Source organism: Tachypleus tridentatus, chromosome 4 (genome assembly GCF_004210375.1).
Source record: "Tachypleus tridentatus isolate NWPU-2018 chromosome 4, ASM421037v1, whole genome shotgun sequence".
NCBI classification, from domain to species: Eukaryota; Metazoa; Arthropoda; class Merostomata; order Xiphosura; family Limulidae; genus Tachypleus; species Tachypleus tridentatus.
Window position 1 is genome coordinate 39945587 of NC_134828.1, and position 21655 is coordinate 39967241.

The window sequence follows — 21655 nt, forward strand, 5'->3', positions numbered from 1 at the left end:
TTTGACTGGCCGAACCTCTGACATTGGAAACATCGGAGAGGGTTTTGAATGTACGACCGTACCCTGCAAATCAGATAACCTGCCTTGATGGTGGCAGGTGCACGTGGTGAGGTAAATATCAAAACAAGGACATTTGTCGGCAGTGTAGCTCAATCTTTGCGAGTGGAGATGCGCCTCACTGCAGAAACTCCTTGAGTGGAGAAACCAGCAAGAATCTCTGACTCGGGAATGTTCTTCAAATCCCTCTCAACAATAACTCTTCATGATAAATTCAAGGTAGCATGAGGGGTAACCTCAATAGGTACATCCCCAATTGCCTTTGAATTCCAGAGGAGTTCACTGTGTTGGGATGTGGATGTTTCAACCAATATGTCTCCAGATCAAAGCTTCTTTAGTGACTTTGGAGAGCCAGCAAGTCCCTCTAGTCCCTTCTGAATAAAAAAGTGGGACATTTGCCCTGAAGGTTTTTCTGAAAGAGAATGTAATATAAGAAAATGAGGTTCAGGTGTTACAGATGTTGAAGGTTGCTGCTCAAAGTCTTCAAGACGTGGTCATTTACCTATTGACTGTTTTTTCATTACTTTATTTAAATGTTTTGTTGAAGGATCCATAGGAAAAAAGGAAAATTTCGGTACCCACTGACCCCACCCACCGTGGAGCCCTACGAGGGGATGCACTACAATGTCATGCAAGGACATTGCAGCAACGCAAGGGTTCATAAGCTCTATACCCAACACCAGCATCAGACACAATGTCCACAACACCCGTTGAGAACTTCCAACACTGGTACTTGGTTGACTCTAGCCCAAGTGGACCAGCCGACTGACCCAAAGGGGGCCACCCAAAGGCCACCCATCTACAGGAATTCACGGCCAAAGTGGTGTGTTAGGGTTGTACCCCTCAACCATTAGGATCCTCTTCTCCCAATCACGGGTTGCCATGCAAGGCAAACACGTGGGTGGATGTTTAGATCCCAGAGTAGGTAAACTGAAAGAATAGAACCTTCTCTGGGAGGTCCCTCACCATGTACAAGAATCCACACTGAGAAACACAATCTTATGAAAATTCTTTTAAAAATATTTCTGACAGACTGAGCTGCTAAAGAAACCATGTTCAACTTAAAAGTCAACATTTATTTATCAGCAAAGCACATTTTGGGTAATTGTATTGTCAAAAATAATATCAGTGTTTTGGGCTTACTCTAAACAATTTCACTACTCATTAAATATTTCTAGTACCTGGCAGTAAAACACGATATGCAAGAAAATCAACATGTAAAAATAGCAGGTTTAAAACTGTAAACTCTGAGACAACTCTTTGGTAGAAAAATAGGTTACAATAACTAACTACAAAAAATATATTTTTAAACAAAAGCAATAACTAAATAATAATAATAGCTTTAAACTTACTAATTTTAAAACACCCTCATTTTAACTTTTAGGGATGCAAAGAAGAGTTGTTGTAGTACAGTATTTTTATATACAAAGTAATAAATTAGTGTTCACATGTAATGGTTTCATGTAATTATTTTTATACTGAGGAAAAGTTATTTCAAGAACTTTTATTTATTACATAAAGCATGTAAACATTCTTAGACCATAGCACTGTTTACACATCATCATATGTTCTAAAGAAGTTTCAACTGTTACAGAAGTCACATATATCTCACATACATGCCAGACCTTGCAATAGTAGCCATATTTATTTTCTGATAGACCAGTAGTAAAAAAGGTTAAGTAAAAGTTTTACTGCTATTACATACAATTGGAAAAATAATTCACATCAATCATTGTTATCCACAAAGCTCATATGAAAATCAACACACTAAAGTTTACATAACATGTTTTTACAATACAATATTTTTCATTAAAATATAATTCAAGATAGAACAATGTCATGAAAAGCAAACATTTCAGCCTGTTCAACTGATAATGGATATACAAGTATACAGAATAATACTAAAAAATAACAATGTTATACTTGTAATGGAATTACCATTATACATTTATCTTGATATCTGTGTTTGTTTCAGCTTGAAGTGTGTAGCATTTATTGTTGGAAGTGTACTCCACAATTCCTGCCTCTTTTCTAAATTTGTAGAAGATTCTTGAGAGTAAGAATCAACAACATTTATTTTATGAAACTGTTAGTGTCTTTAAATGCTGTTCATCATTCAATAATCTCTTATTAAACTATATACATCAATTCTACAGAAGACAGTATTATTATTAGTCAGCAACAGTTAGTATGCTATAATCTCGAAAGCTATAATTATGATTAATGCCTATTAATCGGAAAACTACAGAATTTGACCGGGAACATTCAGAGATTTTGAAATTATAAACCATTTAACGTCAATGAACTAACTTTGGACATTAGTATTTCTATGAGGACACCAGCTACTGTTGCTGGTGAAAATTTACGGATACTTCAAACTTAACTAGCAATCAAAAGAAGTGTACAGGTGTATCAAAAAAGAATTAATTTTCTCTTTGTGAACATTGATAAAAGATTTAGTTCCAGACCAGATATAAAATGCAGTATTGTTTGTACATAAACCATCATCTATAATAAGTATCAGTAATAACCATTATAAACTGTATTGTTTTTTGTTTGTATATTAAAATATTATTGTATTAAAAAAATAAAATTGTGTGTAGCAATCTTGCTGGCAAATATCATAAATTTGATACATATTAACATTTAATTAACTTCTAAATTAAAATTAAAATTTCTGGTTATTTGAAATAGTAACATGTAAAGTACATAACATAATAAATCAGAGACTTGTCCAAAATAAATTATATGTAACATACATAAATTGTTCTTTTGAAAAAACTGAAAAATTTACCAAATTTTAAAGCACATTCAAGAATGTTATTTATTTACTTAATTATGTTAGCTAATCTGCTTAACTGGCAACATATTGTTAATAAAAAATCTACGAAATATGAGTGTAGTAAAGTTGTTTTTTTTCTTAGTTAGGCCACATTTGGGAAAAAGAAAAATTACATTTTGCTTACTGAACATGCCATCTCCAAGCACTGATCCAGTCTACACATCAGTGCAGCATAATACTTTCAATCAGTTGGTGAATGACATTATCCTGCACCCCATCATCAATAAGTATATTTGCCCTCTGGACTCAAAACAAGGCCAGTAAGTCAATTCATACTGATGCTTACCCACACCAAAACTGAAGGAACAACAACTCTGCACTGAGCATATCGTTTCCTTTGAATCTCCAGATAGGAACTCACTGATCATTAGTACACAGGAATGTAGCCTTGACTCATCTATGAGGAGTTTAAGCACTGTTCTGATTATTTCAAATAAAAAAATAGTTGTGCAGTCAAAGAATGTCCACATTTAAAATGGAAGTATAACAAAATGGAAAATAAATACAGAAGTGGGAGTGGCATTATAGAACAGACATTCATATCATTTATAAAATGTAATGCTCATTATCAAGCCTCTTATTAGAAATAAAAATTTCAATTAAGAAGAAGCAAAAACAGGTGCTAAAGCCTCCAAGCCCATACTAACACTTGTGATAATTTATTTTTTTTAAGAAATATATACCCCATATTGTGTTTGAACCTGAGACCTATCATATGTTGCACAAATGCTTTACCAACTGAGCTAAAGGGTTAACACACTGGCATATGCTAGTAAGTCACTTTTTAAAAACTCAAATTATGACTCATCCATTGTCTGCGTCTCATTGTGTATAATGAAATGGCATTAAAATAAAATAAAGTTATCAAACCAAAACAATGAAAGTTGTAAGAAAAAACAATCTCCTAAAAGTGATATTTCTCTCCCTATATTGCTCACAAACATGTCTGAAGAAGTAAATATCTAAATAAATAAATAAAGTACATTCCCACCACTTTAGTAGTATATCATGCCATATAGCAACTGGCCTCCTTACAGGTAAATATCATAGTTACATAGATACCCACCTGTATAAATAATATTAAATAAACATACACTGACTTTGTTAATAAAGAATGATGAAATTTACCTTTCTAATTTTAAAAATGATGAATATCACCAGCTTTTCCACTGGCAAATATCTAAAACAGGAAACTCGATTGTATACAGGGTGTTCGGAAAATCACTGTGCACTTATATATTTATTAACAGACATGTTTCAATATAGAATAAAGGAGGTAAATATGAATGACAATTATAAACAATGTTGAAAGTGACCCCCGTTGACATCAATACAGGCTTGGATCCTTCTTATTGGGTTGAGAAATAATTCGTGAGCGTTTTTTCAAGTTAAAAAAATATATTCATAAATGAAACGCTTTCGCAAAATATTTCATGTCATTTGGTAGATAATTGTTTGCTCTAATAGATGGTGTGTTTGATTTTCATATGTCTTTAATTTTTGCTTTCATTTTCAGCTCATTAAATGGAATGTCAAGTGGACAAAATCGAGCATTTTCGACACCATCTGCTTTTCGCATTTAATTTCTGGCAATTTTTAAAACAATGCATACTATATACCTAGGTATTACATGAAATAAAGTATCATAATAAATGCTTTGGGTGTAATGTGTTCATACATTGAAGTATTGTACAGTCTTGCATGTAATGCTTGAAAGAAATTATTTAAAAACGCTCACGAATTATTCCTCAACCTAATATTTTGTTTCTAAACACTGCTATCAGTTGCTGGCTTGAAATAGACTGAATAGACATGTGATTACAAAACTGCACAGTGACTTTCCAAACACCCTGTATGATAACAATATAATGTAAATGCTAAACCTATGAAACACCACTGAGTAACTTTGCATACCATGATACAAAAAACATGGGAGCAGTCACTCTCCCTACATTTGTGTAAAAGGATCACGTGACAGAGATCACCATCAAGGAGAAAAATTCACACATGGGCCAAAAACAATAACAAAATTTACATTTTGAGATTTTAAATTTTCATTCACTAAATTTTTCAAAAACATTTATATTATATAGTGTCACAAGTTTATCATTAGTTACTCAACTCTTGACAAAAAGAAATTGTTAGGAATTGAAGATTACCTTAAAAAGTAACTATATCAAAACAGGCATGGTACAGAGGTTGAGTGTGTTACGTTAAACTGATCTTAATGTCTCGTCTCATTGCTATAGACCCTGCCCAGTCATTTTCTCTATAAAAATCATGCATCTTGACAATAGTCTTGTAGTATTTCCATTGCAAAAAGCTCTGTTGAAAAGTTGTCATGCATGAAGTACATTCCACCTCCCTACATGCTTTCAGTTAGCCAACTAATGTACAAAAACACAAAATGAACTGCATCCAGCAACTTGATTGGTATGTCATAGCATGAAATAACATGATAACCTAATTCATTCTTTAGCTGTTTAAGATATGTGATGACTGGATGAGAGGTACAACTGGAATCCTTATCTTGGGGAAATCATATTAGGTTGGTCTTACATCCAGATAAAGATACAATTTGTTCGTATTTCATACAACTGTCTAGGGCATGTAAGGCTATTGAAAATTACCTTTGCATTCATGGATTCTGACAAATTAAATTTTCTTTCCAAGGTTGGAGTAAGACTTTTTGCAAGCCTCAGTTTGAATAGTCCTGAATGGTGTTTTAAGTATATCCCTATTCCACTGTTTTCGAATACCATTAAGATTAATGGATATCATAATCAAGGAAATTTCTAAATCTGTGTATAAAAATATTTTGATTTTTGCATTGGGAAAGTGTGTTACATACCTTTTCAAAAAGTGATCAATTTTCAGTGGTATCACACTACCTACAAAACACCAAATAATTCTAAAATGTAGTTCTACAAAATGATATTTCTACGAAAATCAAGAGATGACAACACTGCCATAAAAACACCACTAAACAAAATCCAGCAGCTTGCATTGTTAGACCAAAATCAGGTCAGATTCTTTATGTTTATTTCTGTATTTATATTCTACTCTCAATTATTCATCAAACTACATAACAGTTGTTCAGTGTCAACTACTTGGTTTCTAAACACCAATGATGTTCACTTATCCATTTTCATCTACAATAAGCAATTTTTGATTGTTTGTTAGTCAATAGTAGTTTTTGTAATGTCTTTTCTATGTTATGGTTTAAGAGAGTCAAAATCTGACCACTGTGAAAAGAACCAGTTAATAGTAACAAAGTTTGGTGACAACCAATTTTCCATAATAACAGAGTTAATCTTAAGATTGTAACCTAGATATGTGCTGATGACAGACATCTCTATTCAATAGGTAAAAGATATAATTTGTAAACATATTTCTGCTGAACAAGAATCTACTATCAAGTCACTTTAAAATAAAAGATCCTTGCTTTTCTCTACTGTTTCATACACTGATCATGACATGGATAAAACTCTACACTTACAGGTCTCAGTGATTTTTAAATATTATCATAAGCTTTGCCTTACTAAAGAAGTCTTTCCTAACAAAGTGAGTGTAAACTATATCATGTCAGAGACTAAGATAATATGTTATATTGCCTACAAGCACCTGTTGAAGTGTTGCATCATATATAATAAAATATAGAGAATACTAAAGAAAAATAAAACAGTACAAATAAAAAAAATTCTGAAAAGGTAAAGGATTGGAATTAAATAAACATATGACCCAAAGAAAATATTTTAAGATTATTCAATAAAGAAATAAAAGGTATGTATGCATTTAAATTTCTTAATTTTCAAATTTTCATTGCACTGTAGTTTGCTGATTATAGTTAGAATTAGTGATGTAGTACAGAAAATGGTAAAGATATATATTTATCTTTAAAAAACTTTGCTATCTATTAAGGAAGGCCTAGAGGTTATGGAGGTTAAATGAGAAAATTAAGAGAAAAAAATGTCATTTTATAATTAACATGAAAATGTTGTTGAAGGTGAGCTATCCAAAGTGCAAGTGCATAGAACTACATCAAATAATGATTTTGTTTATTAGAAATAGAAAGAAAAATCTAAATATTGTATTTTTCTGAAACTTAGTATTTTTGGAATAGTTTTTGACAAATTCCAAACAATTTCATCCATTTGTTTTAGTTTGGGAATGAAATATGATGAGAGCAACAATACCAATTAATAATCTCAGTAGTCAGTAATCATAGGGTTAAGAGAAAGTGCTAACAGTTGGAACAGAAAACCTCTTCATCTGTATTAGATACAAGAACTCTTCCTACACATATCACTCAAACACTTAGTAATATGAATTTAAAATACTATAGCAATGAAAAACCAAAAGTACTTTTACAATATAATGTAAATTAATCTCCTCAGATTTGAGCAGTGTACTAAATAACTCTAAAACAACAATGTAGAAACCAAGAGATGTATAGATCATATGACAGATAGCTTTAAATTATTGTAAGTGCTCTAAAATAAACTGAATAACTAGGATTTGAGATGTTCATTCCAAAACAAAGGCTTAGTCATTTTGACTGATCTTGTAACCACCATGTACCCATAAAATTATATATTTTATAAATTTTAATGTAGCAAGTTTATCAGAGTTGTTAATAGAGTACGTCAATGAAAAAACTTGTTTATTAACTTATGGGGTCAGAGTCTGATCCAAACTTCGATTAGTCTGAGTGCAAGGCTACTTTCACATTAGCAAAGGTAAACAGTTTCCTAAATTGAAAATGTATTTCCAAAAATACATACCTCTGCTGACACTATGGCTATTCTTTAACATTGGCTTTGCCTATCTAAGCATAGATCTAGGATGTTCCAAATTTTTATACCCCTCTTAAATGTATTTAGTAATATGTAATTTACAAATCTCTTCATCCACATCAATGCACCCTCTATCCTGACACTGTATACAAATACCTCACTCACATATTTTAACCACTTTTTTGAGATTTACCTTATCCCAGTCATTAACACAGGCTTTTAGTAGTGAGGTATAGCAGGAGAGTGATAGCAGAGGTAAGTATTATTGGAAATACATTTTCAATTTAGAAAAATCTTAACTTCCAAAACATACTTACCATCTGCTGACATGACAGCAAGAATTCCACATTAAAAAGGTGAAAGGACAAGTAGAAGCATTACCCACACAGAAGGAATCTAAATAGAACAGGGATGTACTAAAATAAGAGTGGTAAGTCATGTAGTTCTTTGTATTTCGTGTTCAACATGGCTTTAAGCAGTTTTCTCTGTAAATTTTGGATAAAGTTTGTGCACTGATTAAAATTTTTTGATAGTTTTACCTGTACAAAGTTAGGGGTTAGTTGTTCCTTTCTATATTGTTGAATGAAATAGATGTCATTTAACCTATTAATAATTCTTTGATTTAAGTTTCTTAGTTTCCTTATGATTGTATGAGTGTGTACTGTTAATAGTGGTGTAATGTGTGTTAGTTCAGACATAAAGATTGCATAGATAAGTACAAGAAAAACACAAAGACTTACACTTCTCGTACAATCGCCGTGATTAAATAATAATCCGTGATGACGAGAAAACCCACTTGTAGAGAAAAATATACATGTAAAAACAGCTGGTATGGGTTAAACACAAGCAATTAACACAGCATTACATCCACCACTATACTGGTAAGAGATATGTAGATGACAACTGCGAGATTCACATCTACAGAACACACAACAGAACAGGTGGAGAGTTAAACAAATAGACCAATTTTGATACCAGAACCTGAAGCACCCAGGGATCTGCAATTAAAGGAATACCAGGTGTCCAACATTAGTGGTAACCTAAATCTAACTGAGAGAGATCAATGTTTAGATAGGCAAGGCCAACGTCAAAGAACAGCTATGGTGTCAGCAGATCGTGAATATGTTTTGAAAAATACTTTTTAACCTTACAGTTTTCAAATTTCATTTTTATAACTTCTATAATGACTTAAATGAATATTTTTTATAGTAAAACTAACTGCACTGATTTTGATCAATATGTCCAACCTTGTAGTTGTCAGATAACAAAAGATTAAAAATTAAATCTTTTTTTTTTACTTACAATGACTGCACAAATGATTGCACATTATTCATTTTCACAGACACATTTAAACGACATTTCACTTAGTTTTATTACTTAACAATTGCACTTAGATACTCAGTATGATGATAGTTTTATATTACCCTATGCACCTATGTATAAACAAATGATTGTTTGTTGTTTGTTTGTTTGTTTTGGAATTTCATACAAAGCTACACGAAGGCTATTTGTGCTGGCCGTCCCTAATTTCAGCAGTGTAAGACTAGAGAGAAAGCAGCTAGTCATCACCAACCACTGCCAACTCTTGGGCTACTCTTTTACCAACAAATAGTGGGACTGACCATCACATTATAATGCCCCCATGGCTGAAAGGGCAAGCATGTTTGATGTCACTGTGCTTCAAACCCGCGACCCTCAGATAATGAGTCAAAAGCCTTAACCCACTTGACCATACCAGGCCAACAAATGATTGAGTCATCATCATTCATATTTGTATTACATAAGCATATTTCATGCATTATGTGCTACATAGTATTTTGTTTATTTGATTTCATTCAAGTTTTAAACTTTTAATTTTTACATTTTAGTTATTTTTATACACTAAATAGAAAACATACACATAAAACAGTACATTTATTATATACATTTTAAATCGTATTTTATCAAACACTTCGCTTCATTCATTTCATAGTGATACACTCAAGTCATATCAATCTCGAGATCTAACTTTCAGTAATGATGATGTGGTCTTGCAACTTTTTGTTTACTTTAAATATGAAATTTAGAATGCAACATATTGTCATGAATATGAAACAGAATGTCGTAAAACTAAAAATTTATTTCCTTTTCTAAGCTTGATAATGTATAAATGGAGTTTTACTGATTATTTAATAGTAACTGACTCAAATTTGGCAATATTACCTAGTCAAGAAGAATTCAGACACTGGCAAACAAAGAAAAGAATGTCTAACTGTTCAAATTATGTTATCTCAATAGCTTCAGGTATTATCACATCCAGTAAATTGAAATATTCTCTTTCTATTGGTTAGGAATAATCCAGTATCAAATGTCAGTGAGAACTACATACGCTTTTCAAAAACAAGTTACGTTTGAAGGGGTTTGGAATGTGGCCTTCAATTTATTGCTTTCATCTCCCTCAAGTATAATACAAAAAATTGTTGCTACAAGTTGACGATTTAACCCAGGGATATGTACTGTATAAGTGTGAAATTCCATGGAAAATTAAGATATAATACAGGAGTAGAAAAACCTAAAATGAGCAAAACTGAGCAAAGTCTCATACAGTACATAGAACAAACAATAACAATTTATTTATAGATTTATTTTCATATTAGGAAACATAAACTTACATTATGTTAAAGGTTCACTGATATACCTTGAAAATAAAGTTATTTAACACTTTCACTACAAACAACTTTTGCTGCACATTGTTACATTCAAAATTAAATTATACTACTTTCTTTTCATGACACACAACTAAATTTTGCATGGAGATATTCATCCAAATTTTGATAGTTGTTTGATGTTGTTACTTTTATAAAGCAGTATTTCCCCCAAGTATGAAAATTATGACATTTACTCCCTAAACAGCCCTCTTTAATTTATTTATTACCCCTCCAGAAACACAAAGATTAGCATAAATCATAAATTACTTATTATAATGTTGTCATTGCTCAGGCAAAGAATACTTTTAATAACCTCATCTTATTCAGTTACGTAGCTATCAACTCGAAAATCAGGCCCCTCTTGTCACATATCCTCTTTAGTTATATAGTTTAGCACTATATTATTTATTACTAACAGAAAGCCATGGTTTTAATCTATCAAGAGGCACGTTATACTATATTGTTTCCTGTAAAGAGAACTGACTATTTTTCTTCCAGTTCAAACTTTATCCCCACAGAGAACACATCAAGATTAAATGAAATTTTAACAGCTCTTGTTGCATAGTTGGAAAGCCAGAAAATTTTTCAACGTTATGGGACATTGCCTGCTTTTTGCATGAGATTATTCTATGTTCTTTTGTGCATTATTTAATTAAATAAAAAGATTATTTAGTGCAGTAGTACAATTAGTTTAAAAAGTAAGTAGCATTGAAAGTTGACAGCAAAAGAAAAGAAGACACAGGTAAATACAATATTTATTGTTTTTCATGTGTTTATTTATTTATTGTTATCAAAGTAATTAAAATGTATAACTTAGAAACTTTTTAGATAAGATAATGTAAAATAAAGAATAGTAAAAATAATATACATTTTTAAGGAGGTAAGCTAACAAGTTGCTCCTGTATTATGTAACTTGATAGACTTATGAGAGTTATATTAGGTTGTCCAGAAATAAATGTCATTTTTGAACAGCAAAGTTTCGAAAAGCATAAACCAGTGTTGTGATACACACTTTAATCAAAGTAAGTACCATTTGCTTCAACATACTTTTGCCAATGTGTAGCGATACTGTTTATGCCCCTGCTATAGAAATCAGAATTTCTATTGTCAATGAACTCCCTGAAAGCTTCTTCTGCAGCTGCCTGGTTTTGAAAGCGTTTATTGTTCAAAAAGTTTTCAACATGCTTGAAAAAATGAAAATCTATAGCAGAAAATTCTGGGGAATAAGGTGGATGAGGCAGAATCTTAATCTCCAATTTGTTCAATTTTTAGAGTGTCATCCTTGACAGGTCTCATAATGATGATTTTGTTTATCTTCAGTCAGCTCATGTGGAAGCCACTTATCCAACTTTTTCATCTTTCCAATTGCACTTACGGGTGGTTGGCAATGCTTGATTTGCTTGTGCCTAGCTTTTCTGCAAACTCATGTACTGTTGTGCGATGATCTGTCTTAACTGCTTTCCTTAACGTGTTTTCATCTAAGGATGGCTTCCATTTCATGACCTCGTGGTGTTCAAGGCTTTCAGCTTCATGTCAAAACCTTTGGACCCAACACTGAACTGTAAGTTCAGTAACAAATCCGTGGCAAATGCTGGTTGATGTTTTGTGCAGTTTCAGTGGTTTTTCGTCCAAGTTTGAAGTCATAGAGGAAAATTAGATGAAAGTCCTTCTTGTCCATATTGCCTTGGGGGTTTCAAAACTTACTGTGAGTAGAGTTGAAACAGCAGACAATTAAGGCACCTTGTAAGTGACAAACATTGGATTAAACCAACCAACCAATGATAAGTTACTCAATATTCAGCTTCTAAATGTCATCATGAGAATCCTGACATTTATTTCTGGACAACCTAATATATTTGCTAAATGATTTATAACTTATATGGCATGAATATTAGATAGACATGGATCAAAGGGTAATAAAATTTAAGTATAAACAGATGTATACCTTTTCAAGTTTTAAGCTATTCAAGATAAATAAATGTGGCTTCATATTAAAATTTAAAGACCTTCTAGAAAGAAAAAAAGAGTAAATTAGATTTATTTAGAATTTTTATTTTTTGGTTAAAAGAATGGTCAATTGGACCAACCTTTTATAAAGCTAGGGTAGAGAAACAAACAGATAAGATATAAAAGTTTACTGAAAAAAAAGTTTGAAATTTACCAAGGAAATTTAAGATGTTTCAGATGAAGAAAATTAATTTTAGTCTTAAAACTTTGCACATGGACTGTTCAAAACAAACACTTGATATATTCAAGGCCAAAATTTTGTTATTAAAAATACCTCCAAAAATAGTACTTTTTTACATAAAAGACTAATAATGTTAACTGAAAGACTGCCAAATTCTGTGAAGATACACACTCTATTGGAAGTTAGAAGTATTAAATCTATAAAGACTTTAAATGAATACAATGAAATCATGTGACTGACCATTTTGACCAAGCCTATATTGACAGAGTTAAGATGTCTAAAATTCCTTAATCAGAATATAATAGTCATTTATCAGTTTTTGATAATCTTACTTTATTTTCCTTCTCCACTTCATTAGGTACAAGCATCTTCCCTCAACTATTTACAGAGACTCAACAATGGTTTTAGATCCAATTGCAACAATTTGAAAACATACTATAAAAATATATATGGATGTATAATTCACATAATTTTACTTTTTCTTGTTATTTTCAGTTGAACTGTGAAATAATATCATGTCTATCAATTTTATTCAAATAATCTGTGAAAAATGTACTATTAACCACAATGAGAAGTGAAATATTTAAATATGACATAAATTTTCCAGTTTTACACAAAGTATTTAAAAAATAACAATTTGGATAAGGCAAGAAAAAATACTTACTCGTAAGTTTTTATGAACAACAGAGTTGTTATGAAGATAATTTAAAGCCTCCAATATACCACAAGCATAGTGTCTTAACATTGATGATTCTAAAGGAATGTTTTCATGAAGATAGAGTGATAAAGTACTTCCTGGGACATGTTGTTGTAAGACCTAAAGCAAAAAATAAAACATTTTTTTAATAAAATATATATTGATAAATAAATAAATATGTGAAAGAATAAAAATTACTTATAACTACAGTTTAAACAAAGCTGTTAACTGGACAATCAAGCAACATTCATATTCATTCCACATTTCTTACTGTTTTCATAAAAGGAAAAGACTTAAAATCAAAGAACAGTACTGGTATTAATTATTTATAGAAAAATATGCAAGACACATTTCAGTTTATTGTTGCATTATTGTTTGTATTCTTCATTACTTTTCTGTTCTTGTTTAAAGTTCATTTTGCTAGGTCAAACTTTAAGTTATTTCATTTTTACCATCACTGCACAATTAACATCATCAATCAACATAATCTATTATTTATGAACACTGATTTGTGTTTTGTAAAATAATCCACTGAAATTTTGATTAAATGATTAATGTCACAAAAATAATCCAAGAATAAAAATTAGAGTTCTTGATATTAACTGTTTTTAATTAGTTCAACTAATCCTAACGAGTAATCAATTCGCATATTATACTAATCACCCAAATCTGATTACGAAAAGTTAATTTATTTTTGGTTTAAATAAACCTAATGTGATGATTTGATTAAACTAAAATTTTGACTGAAAGTACTATTTTATCTTTTGTCTTTGAAACTTTGTAAATTCATTTCTCAAATTCAAAAGTAATACTTTGTCAAATAAATAATTATCATAAAGCAACTGATTCCATTTAAGCATCTTTTGTTACTTTGGCTCTGACTCTCAATTGAAGTGATAAGTACATATACCTTTACTGTCATCTCTCATCTACTGTAATAGCACCAATATCATCTTTGTTTGAATATGAAATATAGAACAAGCAGACTTCACAAACATCTTAGGAAAGTGTCATTGGCTGCACTGATTATCTAGTTAAGTTGGGGTGGTCACTCAGTCTAACAGGGTCTCAACTTTTACAAAACATTACAAGCATAATTCATCTAGAGATATTTTAACACATGCTCAATGCCATACTCAAAAGCTGTACATGTCAGTACAACAAAAACTAAAATCAATGCAATAAATATAGTCTTCACATAACCTTCACCAACTCTTCATATGAATCTAATATTCAGTGCTTAATACACATGAAATTTATTATTTTAAAAGTGTATTGCTTTTATATTAGCTGTTTCATAATGCAGTAAATTTATTTCCATATGTTTCTAATAATTACTTGTAAGCCTATGATTAGGATTATCACAAGAGACAATGGCAAGACTTAACTCCCAGTATTTCAAGAATAAATGTGGACAAATGGATAAGCATACATCTTGATTCTTTTGTAGAATTTTACTTTTTAAGAATTTCGTTTCCTGTAATGCACCTGTGCTTTCTTTTCTCAAAAAAACCGTTCATACTTTTTATTTCCATTAATCATAAACAGTGAGCATACAATGATCGCCACTCAACTTTTCAAGTGGAACTTTTGAGAATAAAACATCCTCTACTGAACTGAAGTTCCATGACACCACATAAATCATGCATTTTGAATAAAAATAAAAAAACTTTATGGAATATTTTTTGAGACATGAAATGCTTAATGCTGCTGCTCTGAATCAATAGAATAAAATACTGAAACAGGTCATCATAGGGTATAACCTAGAACAACCACAAATTTAAATTTAATTCAGCTACAGTTTCTCAATTTCTAAACAAAGTTTGTTTGTTTTTTTGTTTTTGGAATTTCACACAAAGCTACTCAAGGGTTATCTGCATTAGCCTTTTCTAATTTAGCAGTGTAAGACTAGAGGCAAGGCAACTAGTCATCACCACCCACTGCCAACTCTTGGGTTACTCTTTTACCAACAAATAGTGGGATTGCCCATCACATTATAATACCCCCACAGCTGAAAGGGCGAGTATGTTTGGTGTGATGGGGCTTAACAATGTTAACCACATACTCTACATTTGATCAATCACCAACTTCGGAGTTTAAGCAAAAAAATACTTCTATTTTATTTTCTTAATAAAATTTGAGGACAGAATTTAAGTATTCTAGCAGTACTACATCTGAACAAATTTTGAAGATCCATGTGTATCATCTTCAAATCTTGCAACAAGGATAATGCAGCTACATACATTGCTGTATTTCATGTGAAAGAAGAAGAATGACCCTGAATACATATGAAAAGCTTCAGATGTATCTAATGTTGCATTGAGATTATGAATGTCACCTTTCAGAAAACTGTCACTGGATCTTTATTTCTGATATCTCATAGATACTACTATTTCTGACTTAATACTTTAAGATTTATATTTATTTTGGATTAAATGTTTGAGAATTCTGTGCTAAGTTGAAAAAGTTAAATATTTCATCTGTACATCCAATATGATAAACCTACATGAATAACTATTTTATCCTTCTCAAGCATGTATTTCAATCCCAAATAATGAACCAGGTTTCTGTGGTAAAGTCGAATTACTGATCCAAACTCCTGTTCTATGCTTGAAATCTACAAAGATAAAGTTGCAATTAACCATATAAAGCAAGTGGGAAACAGAATTTAATTCTTCCAACTTTGTTGAAATATATTTTTTCATTTTTTTGGAAATGTACAAGAAAATGATGATATGTGAAGAAAATCTGAACAGAAAAGACACTAACATTTAAAATCTGTCATGAAGTTCAACCTCAAATGAAACTTTGAAGATTTACTAAACAGACTCAAGCTAGTCTCTATCATCTTAGAGAGAACTCAAAGTACTATTGCAGATGCTGTTGAAGTACAAAAGTTCTTTTTAAAATCATTACCTAGTAAATTTAATTCATCCCAGATATCAAAGGAATTAACTTCAGAAAAAGTGCATTTAAGTCAAAATATTTAAAAATCTGTTTGTATACACACACACACAGATACATACATGCACATACATACAAAACAATCAAATTCATTAAACCTTCTTAAAAAATAACATAACTTGATAGCAAGGAATCTTTTGGTCCTTCTAGATTGTTCTATCCACTGAACTAAATCCTTACCCAATCTCAAAGCAGCATTTATGTGTCAACACTATATGTTTTCTTAACAATATTATACACCTCAACCAGATCCCTCTAAGTCTTTTTTTACAAGAGAAAACAACTTTAAAGGTCTTAACCTATACTCTTACAACAACCCTTCCCCTACAGGTATCATCTTAGTAGTCCTTCTCTAACCCTTTCCAATAATTTAATGTCCTTTTATGAGGTAAGAAGCTCAAAACTGAAGATATTACTATAAATGTGGCCTAATCAGTGACTTGTACAATGAATAACTCTTTAGACTTATATTCAATATTTTGGTAGATACAATTCTATTTGCATTGAAACTTGCAACAACACATTGCTTGGATGACTGAAGAAACTGATCAATCTTGCATAACACTGTTATGGTTATTCCCATCAAAATTATACCTATAATTAAAGTAATAATATCTCAAATGCATTATTTTCAAATTATTATAATTAAAAGCCATCTGTCATTTATTTACCCAACTCAATAAGTAATCCATATCCTTTTGTAAGATAGTAACATTCTCCTCACAACCAGCAACCCCCAAAACTTTAATGTCATCAGCAAATTTAAATAATCTATTGATTATTCCTGTATTTATGTCATTGATATAAATGAAAAAGAGCAAATGTCGAAGCCCTAACATTAAGCCAACTCATAACATTAATCCAGTTTGACTGAACTTTGCAACAGCCCTCCACTTTCTTCCATCTAACTAATTTTCTATCCAACAAGCTAATCTATTCCCCACACCTAAAGTGAGTTAGTACCATAAAAAAGCATTGTTTTATCTGTTGAAACAAAAACAGCTGAATAGAGCAACATAAGCTGGTTATGTCATGTTAACATAAAAATGAAGAGGGTTAACACTTACTCAACAATAACAGTTTCACATATATCATCATGGATCACTCTTGCAAAATTTATACAATGTTCTACAGTGGTTTTAATCTCAAAGTTTTGCTTTCTAAGTTAAAAATAATCAAATTAATATCAATAAAAATGTTTTACAGTTAACTAACATTACTGCAGGAACCAAAACAAACCAAAAATAAAGTTTAAAAATGTATTTAAACATATAGTTATCATAAAGTAAAGAGATCTAATTCAAATTTGTAAACAATGTTACCTAACATCTCTCTACTTTAGACTTGCTTAAGCATTTCTGACAAGGAACAGAAACTTCAATGATCTATTTCGAAATTTATCATCAAAATTTAATGAAAATTATTTCATTTAGATCAACAATCACTGTTGTTCAATCATCAATAATTAAAAGCCACCAAAGTCTTAAACCTGTTTCAAATATGCTGATGATTCTTTACGAAATACTTCCATTTCTGCTGATGTAGGTTTGCGACTTAAATGTCTCCATTTTATAACCCATTCTGTAATAGTCAGGAGTTCTCCAGTATTTGTGTCCATCCCAGCAAATACTGCACTTCCTCTAGGACTGTGGCCTACAAACAGAAGGATAAAAGCATACAGATGTTAATAAATATACCGATGCACATAATATATATTATATTTAAGATCATAGTTAATTTTAAGTACAAAATTCTAGTTTTCTTAATACATTTCTGCATGCAGGAAAGTCAGTGCAACATGCTTTGGATGAATAATAATGATTAAATAAATATATAAAAGCTGCAAAACCCTGAAATATGGACAAGTTGATAAAATTCACTTAAGAATAGAATTCAATGTTACTAATTACACAACAAGGTCAGAAACAAAAACAAATATCACATGAAAAATGTAAATAAAAACATGTTGAAAAAGTCATAAGATAAACATAATTACTGAATGCGTATAAGAATACTGATTAGAGAACATTTTCAAAGACCATATGAATAATCCCCCTTTGAAAAGACAAACAAATATATGAAAATGATCCTGCTAAAAGGCCAGAGGAATAAAAAATATGAAGCAAATGAAGCCTAAGGGAATAAGATCTATGCCTAAGACCATACGCTGTGATCTGGATGTCAGAAGGAGAAGATAAAAATAAATATTACAAATAGAATCTTGTAACAAAACAAAAACCTTTGGGTGAAACAATTTTTTTTTTTTATATTCAGTATGTTAAATACATGAAAACAAAAGAAATTCAGCACAAGCATTATCAGGACTTTTGCTGTCTAACTGTTAATCCTCCTCCTAAGAAAAAATGATAAATCATAAGGAAAAGAAACTGACCTTTAGAGTTTCTATACAATAACTTCTAAAATGTTTTGTATGTCTTTACAAAATTTTATCATCTTTTAATAAGCATTAAGAGTCACTTGTGAATAAAAAAATTCAGAATATTTAATGAAGTATTTGCACACAACATTTCTCCATAAATATATGGAGTATGTGTGTTTTCTTATATTAAAGCCACATCGGGTTATCTTCTGTGTCCATCAAGAGGAAATCAAACCCCTAATATTAGCGTTGTAAATCTGTAGACTTACCACAGTCCCAGCAGGGAACTATATGAAGTCAAACTTGACTGCTCCAAGTGCAAAGTAATTTTCATGTGAAGGTTAAGAGTAATTTTCTTCAACTAATAAAACTCAGATTTCATTTACATAATCTCTAAAACCTGCTAAATAAATTTCAAATGCTTTTTCTCAGTAAAACTTTATTTTATCTCTTATTTTCTCTATCTTAGCCCTAAATCAGGCTAATCAATTTGACTAACCTCATAATCATGGGGTGAAGATCTAATTTACCCTCTTTGTCCTTCTAGAATAACTTCAAACTGTAAGATGAATCTATATTTGTTTATCCTAAACAGCTTTAAGCTTGTAACAGTATATGCATATTTATGCTTAAGTTTTATTGTTTTATTGTTCTTTGAACCATGTATAGCTAGTATTTGCACAATATAAGTTGTAAATCACTTGACTAATGTGTAGCATAACAAGAGAACAATTGTTACCATTATTATTCTTCAGTTTACCTAGTTAACCTACAAATTTTCTAATTTGTACCTTTTAGTTACTTTTATAATAAATAATACACATGAAAAACAATGAATGAAGTATTTATCTGTTTCTTACTTCTTTTGCTGTCAACTGTCAATGACACACATCCATAGTTGTTTATACTAACGGTAGTACTGCACTAAATAATTTTTATTTAATTAACTAATGCACCAAAGAATGCAGAATAACAACAAGCAAAAAGAAAACAATGTTCCATAAGTATTACGATTTTTCTGGCTTTCCAACTGTACAACAAAAGCCATTAAAACTCAGTTAAGTTCATCAATGTGTTTCTTGTGAGAAGAAAGTTTGAACTGGAAGTGAAATAGACAACTCACTTGATTTGATAGACTCTAACCTTGAGTTTCTATTAGTTATAAACAATATATTATCAAAGAAAACTACTGGCATCTTCTGAAGAAAATGTAACAGGCAGGTGTGGCAAGTGAGGTCTGATTTTCTATTTTATCCCTCTGTAACTAAACAAGATTGAAGGCTATGAAAATTATGCTTTATGTAAGTGATAACAATATTATAATCAGTAATCTAAATTAAATTTCATATTCCTTGGAGGGCTGGTAAATAAATTAGAGAAGAGATGTCACAATTTTCATGTTAAGGAAAATTCAGAATTTTTTTGATATATTGCTATATAAAATTATGAACAAAAACTTCTATAGTATTAATTAACATTTAGATTATTAGCTAAATTTTTATGCAATATTTATGTATATGCCATGAAAAGTAGTTTAAAGTCTGAATGTAACTTATTAAAAACCATGTGACATGCAGAAAAAAGATGTCCACAGTAAAGAGGGTCAGTTAGTAAAACTTGATACTTATATCCATGTGTACCTCTAAACAAACATGTCTGTCATATATGTTTTCAGAATGTTTCACACAGGCATAATCAGTTGTTGGAAAAATAAGAAGGATTCCATTGATACGTATACAATATACCAAATACAAACTTTACTATTACCCATAGACAACTTCAAACTTCTGAAAATTTTGTTGGAGTAAATGTTAAATTCCTCTTCCTGTCATATAGTATTTTAAGTCTCAGGAGAAAAACATACATATGCAAATACTCTTAACGTAATTTTTATGAAGTGTTGTTCACCCACCAAGACAATGCCCACGTTGAATAGTTCTTTTGTCTTTGTTGTTAAAAGTTAAAACAGTAATTTTCCCATGATTGCAGTCTTCTTCACACCTTGAAGTGCTTTTTCTACATATAAAAGCCAATTTAGAATGTTTAAAGGCCTACTTCTCAGTAGAAACACAATTATATATTGTATAACTAATACACGAATGAAAGAGAAATGAACAAGAATGTTAATTTTAATACACTGTTAATAAAAGTCATATATAACTGCATTATTAGCTACAATAACAAAATCAGTCATTTAGAAATACATAAGAAAAAATATTAACTATATGGAAGTACCTCTCAGTAAATAAATTATCACATGATAGCCTCAAACATTTATCATACACAGTATAGCCTCTTGAAGAACATGACATAATTACAGTTAAATGGAATTTAAAAAAACCAATTTGAAAGAATATGATATTTCAACTGTCTTACTTAATAACGTCACTTAAAACATTACTCTACGTGAACTTAGGTCTTTCAATTAGTGAAATATCAACTTAAACTTTACACTCAAATAAACAAATAGTTGAACATTGATGAGAAATTTAAACAGCTATATGCATATAAGTAATCACTTGTAAGACATGATTTAATGTTGTTTTTAACATGCAAAAGATAACTAAGAAATATACAAAGTTCATAAGTATACACACACGCACCATAATAAATCTTCATCCCAGCCATACTTCTAAACCTACTTCACAATAAAGCTTCCTTATTACCTTCTTGAAGAAGCTGAAAGTTTTGGTGTAGGACTGTTACTTTTAGAACGACTAGTTGATGGTGATCTCTCCTTTTTATATTTTTCCACAATCTCTTTATCTTCATGTTCACTTCTTGTACGATTAGGACTAGACTGAAAAAGCATTTTTAATATTAAAATATGTTAACATAACAGTATTTTCTGACTGAAGGATTTATGTAAAAAGAACCAAATTAGTCTATGTAAAATTTAAGTTATTTTATTTATTGTTTTTGCAAATTATATTGCAAATTTAAATCAAAGGAAAACTGAAATTATAATTATTGGTTAATTAATTACATACAACAAATTTACAAATAACATCTAAATATATGTTTTCTCAAATTAATTTTATGCT

At 30.6% G+C, this 21655-nt stretch overlaps 1 protein-coding gene across 10 annotated transcripts in view; it reads right to left on the reverse strand.

Annotated features, from left to right (window-relative positions):
* The window catches only part of Gcn2 (eukaryotic translation initiation factor 2 alpha kinase Gcn2), a 159706-nt gene that overhangs the window by 87457 nt on the left and 50594 nt on the right, over positions 1-21655 (reverse strand). For 8 of the 10 annotated variants that reach the window (XR_013027256.1, XM_076497828.1, XM_076497827.1 and 5 more), the window contains exons 7-11: positions 21278-21411; positions 20524-20627; positions 17721-17884; positions 15774-15884; positions 13235-13387 (exon numbers count right to left, since the gene is read on the reverse strand). Coding sequence is in view for 9 of the 10 variants with exons in the window: in XM_076497828.1 (XP_076353943.1) it covers positions 13235-13387; positions 15774-15884; positions 17721-17884; positions 20524-20627; positions 21278-21411 (666 nt within the window). In the remaining variant the exon portion in view is untranslated. The remainder of the gene's footprint in view (positions 1-13234; positions 13388-15773; positions 15885-17720; positions 17885-20523; positions 20628-21277; positions 21412-21655) is intronic. The other 2 variants (XM_076497835.1, XM_076497834.1) reach the window with 1 other exon arrangement.